The following is a 17486-nucleotide window of genomic DNA, read 5'->3' as shown; positions in this document are numbered from 1 at the left end:
CTACTACCACTATCAAATTATTATGCTAATGTTGGGCTAGTAAGTGTACCTATTAGGCTATCATCTTACCCTTGAATATTATATTTGACTTTCTTTGACTTTATCAATGACATATTTACTTCATATTAATTTTTTGTTGTCACTATTCTCTATTTTTAGTTTATTACTAAAATAAATTTATTCTAAAATCACAAAAGTCATTTTTATAAATTTCCGTGATATCCATAATTTATTCTAGATTAGACATTGATATTTAAATATCCATCAAAATTTACGTCCTAGATAATAAGATCATTGATCTTAGGTTCCATGCTCACTAAAATTACAAAAAGCTTCTTGACAGCTATGTTACTTTTTTCACCTAAACCAACTTTAGGATTTTTTGATCACTTGACTACCATTCATACTACACGTATGACGATAAATCAATACAGAATCCAAAAGCATTACAATCATTAACGAGAAAAGAAACATTTTATTACCAATAAACACAACGAATGTACGCAATTACTATGAACAGAAACAAAAACTAAATTCTCATCGAGAGAAAAAAGTGATGCCTAAAATAGAGCCATCAGGAACAATTTCATAGGAATCGGTATTTGATATCATAAATTAAAACCATATGGATTGTACGTAGACAATGAAGCAATAACAGATGACAGACTGCCTTGGAATTATCAAAATAATTGTACAATAATCCCTCCTCCCCGTGTAGTTCTTTGAAAACTAGAGAAAAGAAAAACAGAGGCATCCACTAATTCACTTGCAACTAGAAAGTGGGGGAAAAATTTTAGGAGAAATACAAGCACTTTTGTTCAAGCACTCCTTTCCACCAAAGAAGCCCAAAGTTAGTTTAGCATCAGTAGCCTCCACCTTTATAAATTTCCACATTCACGCTCGGATGCTTGAGGATCTATTCTTAGCATTTCAGCATCAGGTTTCTTTTGCTGATGAACAAATGTTTTCACGGAGATTGAAACCTCCAATAAGTCTTAACGCATTGCACTTCTTTTTGGTTTTGTCAGAGCCTCAAGAAACCGAAACATCCAACGATCTAGCATTCCTGTGATTTTAGCAGAAGATATCATTGTTTTGGTTGAAAAAAATGGTAAAACAATTGACTTCAGCACTAAGATATGGGGCTTCGAGAAGTGATTGTCTTCATTTGAAGCAAAACACTCGCACCCCACATTTGTTGTATAAAAAAAAAAGAAAAGAAAAGAAACTTGTATGACCCAAAATGATATACTTCACTCTGGAAGTGGTCTACTTCTACAAGTGACTTATGCTTAACATGATCACATATGATGATTTGAAAATCAACCACAAATCACATCAATAATTTCTCGAACCTGTTACAGCGAAGGTACCACCTAATACAGCACAAAGCCGAGTTATGAAGTGGAGAAAACTTCGTCTTTCTTCTTTGATGGTCACTGTGATTGGTGATAGATCATATAAGAAGTAAACAGCTGCACATCATTGAAAACAATGGTAAGTTTCAACCTGGCCTTTAAAGGAGTTTGAATAACTAAACAAACATCATCAAGTCTTGTCTATAACATTTGATAAATTAGTGTAAAAAATTTATATATAATTTTTCTAAAGCCTATTCCTCATTTATGGGGAAAAAACATAGAATTCGTGCCTGTAAAGTAATCCATTATAGAGGAAATTATAATATGAAATTCATTAACCAACCTGGCCATGACCTATCAGAGTCAGTCATAGGCGAGAAATATTCGGTGACTGAAAACTGATTGGTAGGTAACACATCTTTTGAGATATATTTATACTCAGTTGGAACAATCTGCAATAAAACAGGGAAAAACGTGCAATATAGTTAAATCCAGTGTTCACTGGTTAATTGTATACCGATAATACCTGATAAGAGCAGAATTAAACGATCAAGGAAAAGAAGATTCCTAACTGGAACAAACAGGGCAGATTCAGGACCAATACACTTGTTAAACACCCCCCCCCCCTAGAGGAAGGGCCAAGTAGGGGTGTGCACAGTTCGATTCTGTCCGGTTTTGGACCGAACCAAAGTCCACGGTTCTCAAGTAAACAGAACAGTGGAAACCGATTTCCATCGGTTTCAGTTCCTGAAGCGAAACAACCTGAATCGGTTCAGGTCGGTTCGGGTTATAACCGATGGTTTTTTTTTTTAATTAGATAAAAGAGATTGAGCTTATGGGCTTATGGGCTTATGTTATGAGCTGGGCTTATGGGCTTATGGACTGATTAGTATTATTTAATATTTAATGATACTTTTACTTGATATAATACTTATAAAATATTATTTATATTAATAAATATTAATATATAGGGTCAGTTCGGTTCGGTTCGGTTCTCTGGTTTTTCAGGATAGAGAACCATTGACCGAACCGAACTAGTCGGTTTGGCTACTTAATGAACTGATAGTTGCTTCTTTTAAAAAAAACTAGACCAACTAGCCGGTTCGGTTCGGTCCGGTTCTCTGGTTTTGGTCGGTTCGTACACACCCCTAGGGCCAAGCAAGTTGGACAACGGGTGGGAGAAAGGATTCCATTTTCACAATCAAATTTCTCAGATGTCATTTAGTATGATTTCCTGATTTTACAAATTAGTTAATTCTGCAATATGAGCTACACGGGCAATAACATGTTTTACTTACCATGGAAAAGAATTTTCAATTTCCCTTACCATGAGAGGGAGAGGGAGAGGGAGAGCATCGAGGGGCAGGGAGGGAGCCTCTCACCTCCAATATCAGTATGTGCAGAGTACTATACATCAGATTATCTTGGAAACTATAAAATAAAAAATTATGCACCAAATGTATCTTATGGCCGCTGGGATTTTTACCTTTATATAATATTTAAAGGTCCCACTTGTGTCATGTAAAATTCGAACTGTACCATCAAGTGGGTTGTGAATTCCAGGGTATTTTGGACCAAAAGACAAATCGTGAATCATGTGACTGACATTCACATGTTTGGACCCTCCAAAAATCTGCAAAAAAAAAAACAACAGAGAAAGGTCAAAATAATTATTGGAGCAGTCACATGGAACATGCTTCACTGAAAGACGTCACAAAAAAGAGGAAGAAATGAAAGGCAATACGTCCTGCATTTGAACTAAACTCCCAAAATTGTCAATTTCTACGGCATAAACTCATGGTAATATATATTAGAGGGAGATCAAGAACAGGGTGAAGAAACTGCACCAGAGAAAATAAGGTGAACTGACCATTTGGGCCACAAAAATGTTTAAGCCATGAACTGAAATATGAAAGTTCCCAGCAACCCTCTGAACATCTAGAACTCCATAAACCTGCAAAAAAGATTGCACTTGACTTATATTTATGAAGAATCAGGAGGTAAATAATCTTACAGGAATTGCATATAGATTACCCGACAGCCTTGTCCTTCTGCTAATGCTTGCTTAACCTTTTTGACCAAATTTTCAGCAGCTTGATCAAAGCCGTGTATATGAGGATGATCTTTCTCCTTGTCATGATCTGTCAAAAAATTAGTTATAGATGACGTTATTTTGATGCATAGAGAGAAGGAAATTGACAGCATCTAATAACCTCTGATTCACAATTCAATTATACAACAGATTTAGGCTTCTCATGAAGTCGGGAACTGGGACTCTCATGAAACGGTGGGGCTCAGTGTGGTAAACGTAAATCTATCCAGAGTGATAAGTCGCATGTTCCCAAGTTAAGCTCAAAATTCTTTTAAAAGTACAATATTTAAAATATGGAATATCAAATATGTGATAAAAAATTTAAACATACGTGACAACAATTTCATCAAATTACTTAGTTCGGTAACCATTTGGTTTTGGAAATTTTGCTTGTTTTCTTACCACTTCTTTATCATAGTCATCATCTTTCCTAACTAAACATTTGAAATTCTTTGCCAAAATTCAAAAACAAAAACTAGGCTTGATTTTTTAAAATACTCCTACAAAGTAAATAACAAACAAAGAAATAAAAAACTAGGCTTTTTTAAGTTCACACTTGGACACTTAAACAAAAACCATTAGACTTTTCTTCATCTTTTGTTTTTTTTAGGGAATAATTTATTATTTTCATACATTCTAGAAAAACAAGATGGCGTGGCAATGTGAAAATTGGTGTTTATTTTATTTTGCCCTTTTTATGTATTTTCATTCTTACAATGAAATCCTATCTAAGTTAGACATGTTACCTTTCAAAGAAAAGAAACGAGGATCCCCACCCTCGTTGAGATAACTTACAATTGATTTAAGACAATTATGAAAGTAGTAACATTTGTCTTTTACTTTGATGGTTTAACCATTAATGACAGCATAATATTAAAGTATCCAAGAAAATATATAAGGGGAAAAAAAGAACTTTATAGACCAATAACTATGTGGATAATGGAAAAAGGCAGTACCATGCTTATGATCAGCGTGTTCCTTTTCCACAAGGTCAGATAGATATTCGGTGCCGATGATATGGCCATAGCTGTTAAGACGAAGCTGCAGAAAGCAAGAAACTCTGGACTAATCAGCAGGCATATAGATTATGGAATTACTTCGAAACTATGCTTGCAAGTACAGCAAAGAATGCCTGTTAGGAAGCATAAACTGATTTGAACATGTTAATGTGAAAAAAGTAATAATCCTTATTTTGGCACAAGTTTAGTTAAGTATGTTCTCCCAGAAGAAAGTTTAGTTAAGATAGAGTGTTGTACACGTGTACTTATGAGAATATATCTCATGGGACAGCATCAGGATGCAGCCTGTCTCCACAATAATTCCCATTAAATATATTTTTTTATTAAAAAAATCAATTAAATTAAATGAAAAAAATTCAGAATTTTTTTCAATTACATAGTTAATTTTCACATAATATTTTCATTTAAATGCTTAATTCTTGAGAACCTCCAATTTAAAAGAAACTTTTTAAACCTCCTAATAGAAATAAAACAATACTACCTATCAAATTATCTAATTATCCATGTAAATAGTTGGATAGCATATCAAGTTATCTGTCTTTAGAGAATAAAACTTAAATAATAATGATAATAATTTAAAAGGGGATGGAAAGCAAGGATGGAGAACGGGGGACATAAACCTGCTTGGGAGTATAAATATAAGGTTAGATATGTCTTGTAACGAGGAGATCAACACTGAAGTTTCTTTACGTTGCTTCCTCTTTTTGGAAAGAGTACAATTTTTCATTGCTTTTGTTAAAAGGAAATCAAGGTTTATTCCTAATTATTTTATTTTCCATTATTATTTTCATTTTGGTATTTTCCATTTATGTATTTTCCTTTATTGCTTTATTGATGTCTATTTATTCACCTTGTAAAAGGTTGATTATATACTCTGAATTATCCAATAATACACAAATATAACATGATATCAGAGCATTAGGTTTATTAGAGTTTTGTCTCACTGAAATCTGGCCACCTTTTCCTCCCATCTGGAAAGAAAAAGAAAACTTTTTGATATTTTTGGGGTTGCTAACTCAATGTATGCGGTTCTAAAAGGGGGTCCCCTTGGTTAAAAAGAAATCACAAAAGATGGTATGTTGCTACCATTTTGGCATTACGACATTACCACAACGATGTTGTCCATAGATCAAATTATTTTGTGGATTGCTCGATTTTGTTGTTACTGGCTTAAAACACCATTGACCAAATTCCATTACTGCTTTAATTTTTGTGTTTATCTTAATTGTTGGTTTAGTTTATGCATCAGAAAAATGGAGTGCTATCATATAGCTTTGTATCGACTAAGTTCACAAGTTAGAGATAAGCAAACTTGAACGGCTGACATCTGCTACAGGGTAAACCACCGCCTCTTAGGCCCCCAACTAATTCTACCATAGAGGCCAACGATAGACAATAACTCCCTTCTGAACACAACTTACAACTTTCATCGAGATAGAAGGGCAGAGGCCTTGGTGTCCTACAACCTTTTTCTGTCTGTGAGGATCCCCCAACAGAGCACCTATATTTTTTCTCTGCCTCTGTCGATCGGTCAATGGAGGCAGACCCATCGCCATTAGGGTTTTAGTATAGTGTTTTTGTCAGTGTCGTCACAACTCTTTGTCGGCCGCGTTCCGCCATTCTTAGTTTGTTGTTCGTGGGTCTGATTTTATCTATTCATAGTTTGCCTCGTCATTCGTGTTTTGTCCATGGTTCATGGAGCTTTGCAACCAAATCACACCACCTCAAGTCGTCGTTTTTAGATCCATCGTTCGACCTGCGGTGTGTCCATCGTGGGTCTCTGTTATCCCTAACCCTTGCTCTAGTTCACACGCACCACAATGTGAAGTGCACGGCTAGACAGTAGCCGCAAACTCAGACTCGCCCAACACACCATTCAAAGTCATCCGCTATAGATCCGTCCAGATACAGCGTCGAAGACCCATTTGTTCCCAGATTCATGCATCGTCAACCTAAAATCGATACACCCTAGTCCGTTTTTGTTCCAGATCTCCCCATGTCGACCAACCCTGCTCCATCCTTCATTCGTGTTGCCTATCGCTCGCGCTCAGATCCACTGCCCGCTCGACCAGCCCAGATCTGTCGCCCTCTCCTTAGCTCCAATTGTCCATACTGCTCAACTTCTGCCGCTGGTAACTGTTAGTCCACTCGGTTTGGTCGGTTTAGTCATCTCTTTTTGGTTCAGCTTCCTTCAGTCGAACTAATTTGGTTTATTTTTGGTCCAGTCAATAAGGTCGGTTCAACTTCAATCAGACTGTTTCAATTCAAGTCATTTGGTTCGGTCTTCATTCCGGTTCAATGAAGTTTAGACAAACCAATTTCAATTTAAATTCGGTTTAATCAGCCAAGTTTAGTTAAGTTAATTCAGTTTGGTTTGGTTCGTTTTGGTTTGATTCAATTTAGTCCTTGACTCATTTGGTTTGTTTGATTGCTTTGGTTCACTTTGCATTTGTCGATTTATGTTCGATTTCCAAATCAGTTGTTCGAGGGTTTTGTTTTAGATCTCTCAATGAGATCTTTTTTCTAGCCCAGAAGTTCTTGTTCGTTCTTCGTAGGTTTTGTTATAGATCTCTATATGAGGATCTATGTTTCTAGCCCAGAAAGTTTTTGGTTTCACTCTTCATGGGTTTCTGTTTCAGCCTAGAAGTTCTACCTGTTTTGGTTCTTCGTGGATTTCTAATTCTATCCCAAACAGTTAATTTGTTTCGGAAGCTATTTTTGCAAACTCAAGTTGTTCGCCAATCTACCACCTTGAGTTTGAGGGAAGGTGTTAAAAAGAAATTAGGATTTATTCCTAATTATTTTATTTTCCATTATTATTTCCTTTTTGGTATTTTCAATTTATGTATTTTCCTTTATTAGTTTATTGATGTCTATTCATTCACCTTGTAGAAGGTTGATTATGTACTATGAATTATCCTGATTTATTCAATAATATACAAATTTAACAGCTTTCATAGAAAAGGTACCACATTCCTTGGCCAAAGGAGTAACAGATGCTCTCTCTTTAAAAAATTTCTATAGTGATTGTGGTAAAAGATTCTATAGAGTATCACCATAATAGGATACAAAACAAAGCCCTTTTTTGTCAAATGAAAAAAATGAAGCATGAGATCTTGTGTAGGGAGGATATAGGCGGAGAAAAAGAAGAGATCCCATCACCATTTTGCATTAGATTGTATTGTTGGGCTGCTTATTTTCTCTATCAATATTGTCTTGGTATTATTTTTCTTACCATCCTTCAGGATTTATGTACTTTAAGCATTAGAATCTTTTCATTTCATCAATAAAAATTTTTGTTTCCTTTCAAAAAAGAGTACCAAGTGTACAATGTGATTGAGGATGTTAATCAATGCCCTACAAAACCAGAAATTCATCTGGACATATAAGAGGATGGATGAAGGACTAATAAGAAAGCAGACTCCAACAAGAATAAATAAAACGTTGGAGGATGTGATGAGTGTTGTTTCTTCAGTGAATAGTAGATGGTTGATTGGCATGAGTGTCAGTTTTCATGACTCCTTTCCTCAACCGGTAAAACAAAGATTTGATGTTGTTGGCAGAAGGCTTTCACTTCAGGGGACATGCGACATGGGAAGCTGAGTCTTTGGACAAAAAGGAAGCAAGGGTTGATTCTCAATATAGCTCCTAAGAACCTAGAGGCATGTGCATGCATGTATTTAATTTAATGTTCCAGCATAATTGAGCAGGATGCCTCTTTGAGATATGGATTTGATTTCCAACTAATGTTCTTTCCTATTATTTTTCTTGTGTTTTTTATGGTTCATTGGAGACATGGCAAAAAGAGTAGATTACTCTACACACGAAGTTCAAATTTAATACAAAAGAAGATGTTACAATCCAACTGTTGGAACGAGCACGAGATGATGACTACAAAATTACTTTGCAAGGGGATCCTAAAGATTTGAGGACGAATCTTCTTGAAGAAGGGAGAATGATAAGGAAATAAGTGGCAATGACAAGAGCTATAGCTAAAAGTATTCTTGAAGCATTAAATATTAACTTCCAAGCTAAGTTTCTAAGCTATGATGAAGAGTCACAACCTTTCAAGCTTCAAGGCTTCCCAGGAGATACAATTAATCTGAAAATCCAGATTCATCGACATCCTTTATGCATTATGTACCAATTTAATTTCATGTATTTATATTTATGAAGGTTCAGGTATGGAGTTGAAGAGTTATAGCTGAACCTAGATAATATAGATGAAAGGTTGTGTCCTTTCATAGAGACCATTCATTTAGTTTAAATAATGTTGTCATTTTTGAAGTAGAATTGGAATTTGAACAAATTTATTCTAGAGTTTAATCTCTCAAAGCTTTTATGCTTTTTTTGTTTCTTATGTTTAGAATGTCATGTTTTAGAACTTTCAATCTAGTTTGATCAACTAGATTGTGGAGAGTTTGAAATCTTGAAGATAGGATCCAGTTCTCCTTTCTTCTTTTTGATCCATCTTTAAATTTCTTGAGGGTTATTCAACCTCAGTGGGGGTTGTAGTTTCCTTTGATCAAAATGTTTAGCCTAGTGGAATTTTTAGAAGTTTTTGACAAAAAAGTCACTAATTTTTTCATCCCTAACTCTCAATCTAAGCTCATTCCATCATCCGAGTATATAAAATTTTCACTCATTTGGATGCCAAGAATAATATTTTCTACTTAGTATATGGTTATGAGCTTGAAATGATGACTAAAATGTTATGGACTAATGTCGGGAAAGCAGTTTTGTGGGGCATATGGATAGAGGAATGAATGCATTTGGTAGACAAGTAAATCAGGAGGAAAGAATGAACTTATAAGATATCGATATGTTGTTCTGATGTAATTAATTCTCGTTGATGTGCTTTCTTGTCATACTCCTAAAGGAGATTTCTTAACATATGATTAAATTCTCGGTAATGGAGATTTTCTACAAAACTAGGATACATTTATTAAATACATATTTATTTGATATTTTACTTATATGTAAATAGATGTACATTCATATATTCGAATTAATTCGTTGTTCATGCTCAAAAGTTTCATTTTTAATTTATATATATATATACACACACATCATAAGATGCATTATGCACAAGAGATTATAGGCAACAACAAAAAGAACTAAAGAAGTCAAGGGAATCAATAAAATATCAAGAAATTATCTTACTTTCCATATGTTTGTGTCAAGATCCACTTCATGCTTGCCTGACATATCAATTGCATCTACACTTAAGACTGAAAAAACAATATAAAAAAACTCAGCATTTGACCATTTAAGTCACCCTGTATTGTGATAACAGTGGAGCAGTTACAAACTCAGAGGAACCTCGAAGTCATAAACATGGAAAGCCTAACAAGACAACTTAGTTGATCCATTTATAAAGCCCCTCTTAGCTAAAGTGTTCGAGGGTCACCTAGTGGGACTGGGACTATGAGATACTTTCTACTAGGGCAAGTGGGAGAAATAATGGGTATCTGATGCCCTAGTTTATTGTATTTATTTTTGTTTGTTTTCTCTCATTGAACTCAACATTGTATATATTTTTATATTGGAGTTTTAGTCCAAGTGGGAGTATTGTTGGGTTGTATGTCCTAAAACTCGCAGTTGTAAAGTTAAACATATTCTATTATCAATAAAGATGTTATTAGTGAATTTTTAAATTGCAATTGTAAAGACTAAATCCAATAAACTAAGATCTATCACTATTATATGAATACTTGAACTTTATTTGGAGACATAAAAATGGATCAGATTCGAGTGAATAGTCAAAATGATCTATAGTATACGAATAAGGTTGGGTGCCTTATTCTGGTAATACTATCGGATGTGGTCCACTCTGTAGTTGTTACAATTTGTTGTAAAGTGCTACAAACGAAGTGATCCTGATTCATTCAGGTATTGACATGAGGAGTTGGGGCATCCTATGCAATGAGTTCGCATAAGATCGGACCACTCTTACTTTATAACGTTGTTTAATGTTTAAGACTGACTATTTCGCTTAGATGACCTAGGTAACTCAATCTTAATCCTGAGCTAACAATGAACTCCCGTTTATTCGAGATTATCCATAGATTTGTATAGGTGAGGGTTGGCTCAATAGAGCCGGCTCAATAAGCTTCCCATTTCAGAGGTAAGACCGGGTAGATAGTCAGGGACATAGGGTACAATACGGAATTCACGCCTACCCAATTTAGGGATAAGAGAAAGGTTGTTCTCTTAAGTACTAAATCCAGGTCTTGAACAAGAGACCCCACCCTCTCATTGGCCCGAGAGAGATCCGGTCTAGTGATTGGATCACAAACTAATTGTTCATTAGAGGATTAGTGGAACTTAAGGAACAAGATGTAATATCGGGGCTAAAAAAGCATATTGACCCAACCGTTATTACGATCAACCTGTATAGCATGCTATAATTTATGTTTTTTCCATAACCGTATGTTTCTATTGTTAATTGTAATTGTAAAGTTCATATACGATTGTAATTTGGAATGATCTTTCTGTTGCTCATGGAAATTTTCGTATTCGATTTTCTTCATGAAGGAGTATCAAGCAAAGTTGTATTGCTGACTCCACAATGGAAGCTAAGTATGTAGCTGCAAGTGAAGCAGCAAAAGAAGCAGTATGGCTCAGAAAGTTCCTAACTGATTTGGAAGTGGTTCAAAATATGCACCTATAAACAATTGTAAATTGTAAATATATTTAGGCAAAACAAAATGTGAAACCAACACAGCATATGATCGAAAAGACATTTATACTAACCATCGCAAGGTAAAGAAGGAAAGGTCATGTTTATGTGAATGGGAAGAGTTTCTCCACGTTTCAAATCTACAGACATCTGTCATAAGCACGAGGTTAAACTACTGAAAACATGTCCTAACTTTTAAAAAGTTCTAAGAAAAGGAAAACAAAAGCTAAACATACAATGATAACATCAAACTATTAGTTCAATGGTGTCAGAAATAATGAGATGGTGTACTTGTTTGTATACCATTAAATAGGGTTCGACTTGTGGATAATTATAAGTACAATTTTTTTTGCCCAAATATACTCTAGATTTAATACTAAATTTCTGGTCCTTGATACTTTGCTGAAGGACATTACAACTTCCAGGTGCCTTTAGGATATAAGTTACAACCAAGCCATGGCTTGGAGCCTAGGCAGAAGGCAATGCATGAGTTAGGCAAGGTCTCACACCTCTAGCTGCTCAACATGCACTGACATGCATAAGCCAAACTAGGCAGCAATATATACAAGCACTATGCGCTAGGACATGGGAAGTCCCCAGAGTGTACAAACACATACATAGGCACATCCAAAATGCTTTAGAAGCTGCTGGTAAATGGGTGCACAATTGCTAAGCAAGACAGTAGTATATAGGCAGCACATAAACTACCATTTAACACACCCATCATAGCAGATGAATGTGCGCAGCAAGGTATAAAGAGAGGACCATGAAGCTAAGCAAGGATCAATATGGTTGTGCATGGAGTATGCACTGGGACTAAACATTCCTATACACGTGTTAATAAAGGTTCAGAATATAGTCCTATAATAGGTGTGGACTCTAGGTGAAATTTGTATGACCTGAGAACATATGACAGGGGCATGATCTCGTTGCCTTAAGCACAAGGTGAACTTGGCATTGACAAACTATTCAGAGATATAAGACCATGTTAACAAAATAGATCAGGTGGCTTTATAAATGCTGATTCTCTCTCAAAGGTGTTTACTTTGGGCATGTATGACTCAATGGATTACAGATGGTTTTCCAAAAAGTACAATGACAGTAGCTCAAGAAGTCTAAGGAAGTTTGGAGCGCTCTTCAACCTATATATTGAAATTCATGTTAAAGATGATAACAATTAATGGATAAATTGATCACCCTTTCAAGGAAACACGAGGGCATCTATGGTCTAGCATAATTCAAGCTACTCTTTGGAAACTATGGGATGAGAGAACTCAAGGATTTGTAAAGGAAAGGAAAGATCACCAGAAGATGTTCACGGATCATCATTATTTAATGCTTTTTTCTGGTGTAAAAATACTCAACCCTTCAATACTTTCAGCTTAAACTTCCTTGGAAATCCATTTTGTAGCCCCTATATGGGCCCCTTTTGTATCTCTTTGGATATTTCATCACCTACAATAGGAGTAATGCAAGGAAATCAATTGAGTGGAGTTACTTACATCCACAAGGGAGGGAGTGCAAAGTGAGGACTGTGAGGTCACTTCAATGCCAGATAAAAGTAGTTCAATTGGGGGAAGGGGTTTTAGATGAAAATATGTGAATAGGGAGGACAGTGGTACCAGAGCTCCAGCTTGCATATGCTGATGTGAAAATTTAGTATGAAGATGGTTCAATCACAACTGGGAATAGCAGAAAATGGTCTGTCCATGGATAAAGACATTGGAACTCTACTAGAAGGGATGAGCCCACTACTGCATGAACAGGAGGAGACATAATGAATGGTCACCGAGCCAATGGTACAAGTCAAGTTAAGTATGGGGAAAACATCCATTGTGGAGCCTGCTACTTCAATGCTTCTTCTCAACCTCTTAAATGGATCAGTAAAAGTCTCGACTTACAATCCGAAATGATGAAAAGAAAAAACATACTCATCTCATTCTTTTCAGGCCTAAACTTTCTACAAAACTCATTTTCCAAAGGACATTGGAGAAGTTCAACATGAGCTATTTCAAGTCATCGTTACAATCCCATTGCAAGCTAACATAGAAAGAAGCAATTTCTTCTTTCTAAAACAATGCCATTTACATAAACCAATGAGAAGGTTGGAGAAAACTGAGAGGACGCAATCCTTTATCACATAAGTGAATGTGAAACTAACCCTTCTGTTGAAAATATTTCTTTTAACTCGCTAACAATTAGAAAGCTTATACAGCAATAAAATTTAGGAAGCTACGTTTCAAGGTTTTGAATGATCATGGGAAGAGTTATATTTTTACTTGCTATGTGATCCTGGATTATATAGAAGAGCTAAAGTATTGTGGATCAGTGTTATCAAAGAGATTATCAGGCATATGGACAAGAGAAATCTGTTCAAATTAAAAATAAAAATAAAAAGAAAGAAAGAAAGAAAGAAAGAAAGAAAAAAAAAAGTAATCAGGAGAAAAGATTACAACGTATTGAACATAATGTGGCTTCTTGGTATGTTCTAAGGAATTTAACAACTACTATTCTAACAAAATCAATTCTCCAGTGAAAGGAGAAGTAATTATATATGGGCTCACATATAGCTTAATTAAAAGTCGTTGGCCCAAAACATGTCAATAGTCTCTCATCATAGCTTTAAACATGATTGAAACTTGTCAGCATCTTTTATTGATATTCCTTTTTTGAGAGGGAAACGACAATTTTATTGATGAATGAAACTGAAAGCCCACGAAAGGTGATTAACAAGAGCTTTATCGAGGCTCCTTAGGATTTTTCTTCGTCGAGGTGACTTCTCATAATACTTCTAAATGGAGTTCCTTCATATTTTTTTCAGTAACTTATCAAATATAAATAAATATCTTTTTCAGTACACCTGTATCAAGTGCACAATCCAAAGGAAATGTGCAAAATAGGGAGAATGAGAACCTGATGAACAGTATATGTGGCGAGATAATATCTCAGTTCGTGCAAAAATAGTGTCGCCATTATAACTAATCCAATAACAGACACTGTGAACACAAAGAAGAAAATTTATTAGGAGAACAAACAGAACAGCTGAGCATAACCTTTGTTTTTTATATATATATAAAAAAAAAGATAAATAGGTAAAAGAAAACTCACAAAGAGAACAATATCCACTTCAAATATACCACCATACTGGCGATAAGAAGCATAAATTGTTCGATAACACATCGTAAAAGTAAATACAAAGAGAAGCATGCCATTTCATATTACCTAACGCCCCAGTTTGTGTTTTCTGCAACAAATGTTCTTCCGCTCGAGGAAACGCATCCAGACTCTTTATCGTCTGCTTTAAACCCATGTTTTACCTCCTAACATTGAAAAAAAAAAATACGCAAAACATGTCATAAGTTATAAACAGCAAACTTTAACAATCATCTTGCGTATCTAAACCGAGAAATTCCAACGCCTTCCATCAACAACAAAACTAACTCTAGCCCACATAATTGAAAATTCTGGATTCCAAAATCGTTCAATACAGACGTGAAGAAAACCAAAAAGACCCAGCAAGAACTCGAAAAACAAAAAATCCAGAACCTCAAAGATCCGTTTCGATGAATGAAATTGGAGATCGATAAGTGATTTTCTCGGAAATCCTATTGCGTAGATCCTCGAAAGGAAATGAAATCGAGCAGAAATCAGAGAATTGCAAGAATTAGTAATATCAAATGTAGGAATCGAAGGGCTTGTACCAAATGAGGAGGGATGAAGAATACGGTCGTTCGATGAAGTCCAATGTGGGGAATTTTGCGCGATAAAAAATTAGACTTGAAAACTTTTTATGATTAATTTGTAAATTTCCTTTTACACGCATGCGCCCAGAAAAATAACCGTGTATTACCTTTTTTAGAATTTTAAATAAATTCTCCCGTGAAAAACTAAGGCTATAAATTCTGATTAATAGAAAAAATAATTTAAAACATTTTTTTAAGTAACGCAATAGATTAGAACTAATTATTAGGTGTATATCAATATTTTTAAGGAATTATAAATATAACAAAATCTATCGGAATAAATTCTATGGCTCATAGACTCCTATTAGCTATATTATTAGTGATAGTCTTCAAAAGTTAGTCTAAATTTTGTTATATCTATAAAAAAAAAAAAAAAAAAATTGTATTGTTCTATATCTACTAATACTTTGATAGATTGTTATAGTTGTATCTGTCTTTTTTTAATACAAACACAAACAAGGGGATAAATGCTCTGTTAGATACCGATTTTGTTTCCCGTTTATTATTTATTCGTTCCTGTTTTTGAAGACCTAGAAACATAAATATATTTCTTTACCATTCTTGTTTCTCATTCATTAGAAAAAAGAAACAAAAACAAAAAATTATTTCTAACTATTTTTTTTCTCATTTGTAGTATTTTCTGGATTTTTTTTGTTGGGATTGGTGTTCTAATTCTCCCGGAGTCTCGTAGTTTGTAAACTTTGTACACATTGTTATAAAATAAGAGTTATTTTATTTGCATTTACTTATATCCAATCAACAAAGATCCGTGGTTATTTTATATAAATTTAAGCATGTATATGAGATATACAAGTGGATCATGTCTTAGGTAATAACCTAAAAGATCTATAGTATAAGGATAAATGAAGGATAGCTTATCCTCGTGACACAACGGATATGGCCCACTTTGTAGAGGTTTACAAGTGTTGTGAACTACTACAGATGGTATGATCCGGACCATTCATGTGGAGACATGCGAGCAGGGGTGTCTTATAAAAAGAGTTTGTATAAGATCGGACCACGAGATGATTCGTCTCTTTATATAGCACCATTGATAATCGAGACTTACATCTCACTAAAACAACCATAGGTGACATGACCTTAATCCTGAGTGCTTTGGGAACTCCTATCTATGAGGGTAGTCCTTTTATTAGTATGGGTGAGAGTAGCCAGATTGCCAACTCAACAAGCCTATCCTTTTGGGGATTTGTCTGATTGGGGAGTTGAGAACTCAGTTACACAAGATGAAATTCACTTTTTCCTCGAAGCAGGGGTAAGTAGATAGATTGCTCCCTTAAGAACTGATTATGGGTCTTGAACATAGTGGCCACACCCTCTTTTTGTATGACTTATTGTTCATTAGAGGAATTAGTAGTAATTAAGGAGTTAGATATAACTACAGGGGCAAAATGGTAAATTGACCCAACTGTACTTACGAGCAATCTGTGAAGGGTTATCACACTGTTGATTGGTTAATATGGACACCGAAATATATTTGTAGTAAGAAGAATGCAGCTATAGCCCTTTAGTGAAGTGCGCGGCAGTTAATGGGTGGTGGATCTCGTGACTAAAGAGTTTAGTCAGTTATTCACGTACTGTTGGAGCTTCAAGCTACAGGTCTGTTGGATTTTATGTCCTAAAACTCGTAGTTTGTAAATTAATAAACATATTCTGTTTTGTTTTTCAATAAAGTTGTTATTGAAATTGTAACATAAATCCAATAAACTAAGATCCTTGGCTATAACATGAATACTCGAACTATATGTAGGGACAAATCATAGGATCAAGTTCAAGTATATAGCCAAAACTGTCTATACTATAAAGATAGGGTTGGGTACCTTATCCTGGGGATACTATGGACGCGGCCCACTTTGTATTAAGTACAAACGATGAGATCCTAAATCGTTCGTGTAGAGACATGTGAGTGGGGGCATCCTATGCAATGAGTTTGTATAAGACAGGACCGCGAAATTAGTCACTTTCTCTTTATAACGTCGTTTACTGAAGAAATTGACTATTTCACAAGATGACCTAGGTAACTCGATCTTAATCCTAAGCTAACTATGAACTCCTATTTATACGAGATTATCCTTTGATCTGCATGGGTGAGAGTGGCCAGACATCGCCGACTCAACAAGCCTACCATTTTGGGGATAAGATCGGATAGATAGCTGGGGACATAGTCTCGCAAGACGGAATTCGCTCCTACCCATTTCAGAGATAGTAGAGAGGTTGTTCCCTTAAGTACTAATTTCAGGACTTGAACAAGAGGCCCCAACCTCTCCTTGGCCCGAGAGGGACTTAGGTTTGATGGTTGGACCACAAACCAATTGTTCATTGGAGGATTAGTGGAACTTAAGGAACAAGAAGTACTATAGGGGTAAAACAGGCATTTGACCCGGCTATAGCTACGAACATCCTGTGAAGGATCAACTTACTGAACATGGTTATATCAAGTGGACGGAAATATATCTACGGTGAGGGGAGTGCAGCTACTGGGCTATAGTGGAGTGTCCCGGTAGTTAACAAATGTTGGTTAGCTTGGTTAATGAGATTAATCGGTTAACCTCGAATCGTTAGAGCCCATGA

The 17486-nt window shown here is 35.3% G+C and overlaps 1 protein-coding gene across 6 annotated transcripts; it reads right to left on the bottom strand.

The window, feature by feature from the left end:
- Positions 1-584: 584 nt before the first annotated feature.
- LOC120067119 (Endoplasmic reticulum vesicle transporter protein) lies at positions 585-14989 on the bottom strand. Of its 6 annotated transcripts, XM_039018541.2 has the most exons (13): positions 14856-14928; positions 14701-14773; positions 14377-14474; positions 14068-14150; positions 11229-11304; positions 9636-9703; positions 4410-4494; positions 3396-3502; positions 3232-3315; positions 2848-2994; positions 1705-1813; positions 1356-1475; positions 585-1066 (listed from the first exon to the last, which is right to left on the bottom strand). In XM_039018541.2, the coding sequence occupies exons 3-13, from the start codon at positions 14462-14464 to the stop codon at positions 996-998; spliced, it is 1038 nt and encodes a 345-aa protein (XP_038874469.1). In that variant the 5' UTR covers positions 14465-14474; positions 14701-14773; positions 14856-14928; the 3' UTR covers positions 585-995. The 6 variants fall into 6 exon arrangements, with proteins under 6 accessions (XP_038874469.1, XP_038874470.1, XP_090164358.1 ...); XM_039018542.2 differs by lacking the exon at positions 14701-14773 and having other exon boundaries at positions 14856-14989; XM_090308232.1 differs by lacking the exons at positions 14068-14150; positions 14701-14773 and having other exon boundaries at positions 14856-14933.
- Between the last annotated feature and the right edge of the window lie 2497 nt (positions 14990-17486).

Source organism: Benincasa hispida, chromosome 12 (assembly GCF_027475165.1).
Source record: "Benincasa hispida cultivar pf3 chromosome 12, pf3_genome.v1.1, whole genome shotgun sequence".
Lineage (NCBI taxonomy): Eukaryota > Viridiplantae > Streptophyta > Magnoliopsida > Cucurbitales > Cucurbitaceae > Benincasa > Benincasa hispida.
The sequence above is the reverse complement of the archived record's forward strand: the minus strand, read 5'-3'. Positions and strand labels throughout refer to the sequence as shown.

Coding starts and splice junctions, on each gene's coding strand:
- LOC120067119 (XM_039018542.2), bottom strand. CDS start 14,464: ATGGGTTTAAAGCAGACGATAAAGAGTCTGGATGCGTTTCCTCGAGCG. Junction 1,814..2,847: donor CCTTTAAATATTATATAAAG/GTAAAAATCCCA, acceptor GTTTTATTGCAG/ATTGTTCCAACTGAGTATAA. Junction 1,067..1,355: donor TGGTACCTTCGCTGTAACAG/GTTCGAGAAATT, acceptor CTAAAATCACAG/GAATGCTAGATCGTTGGATG.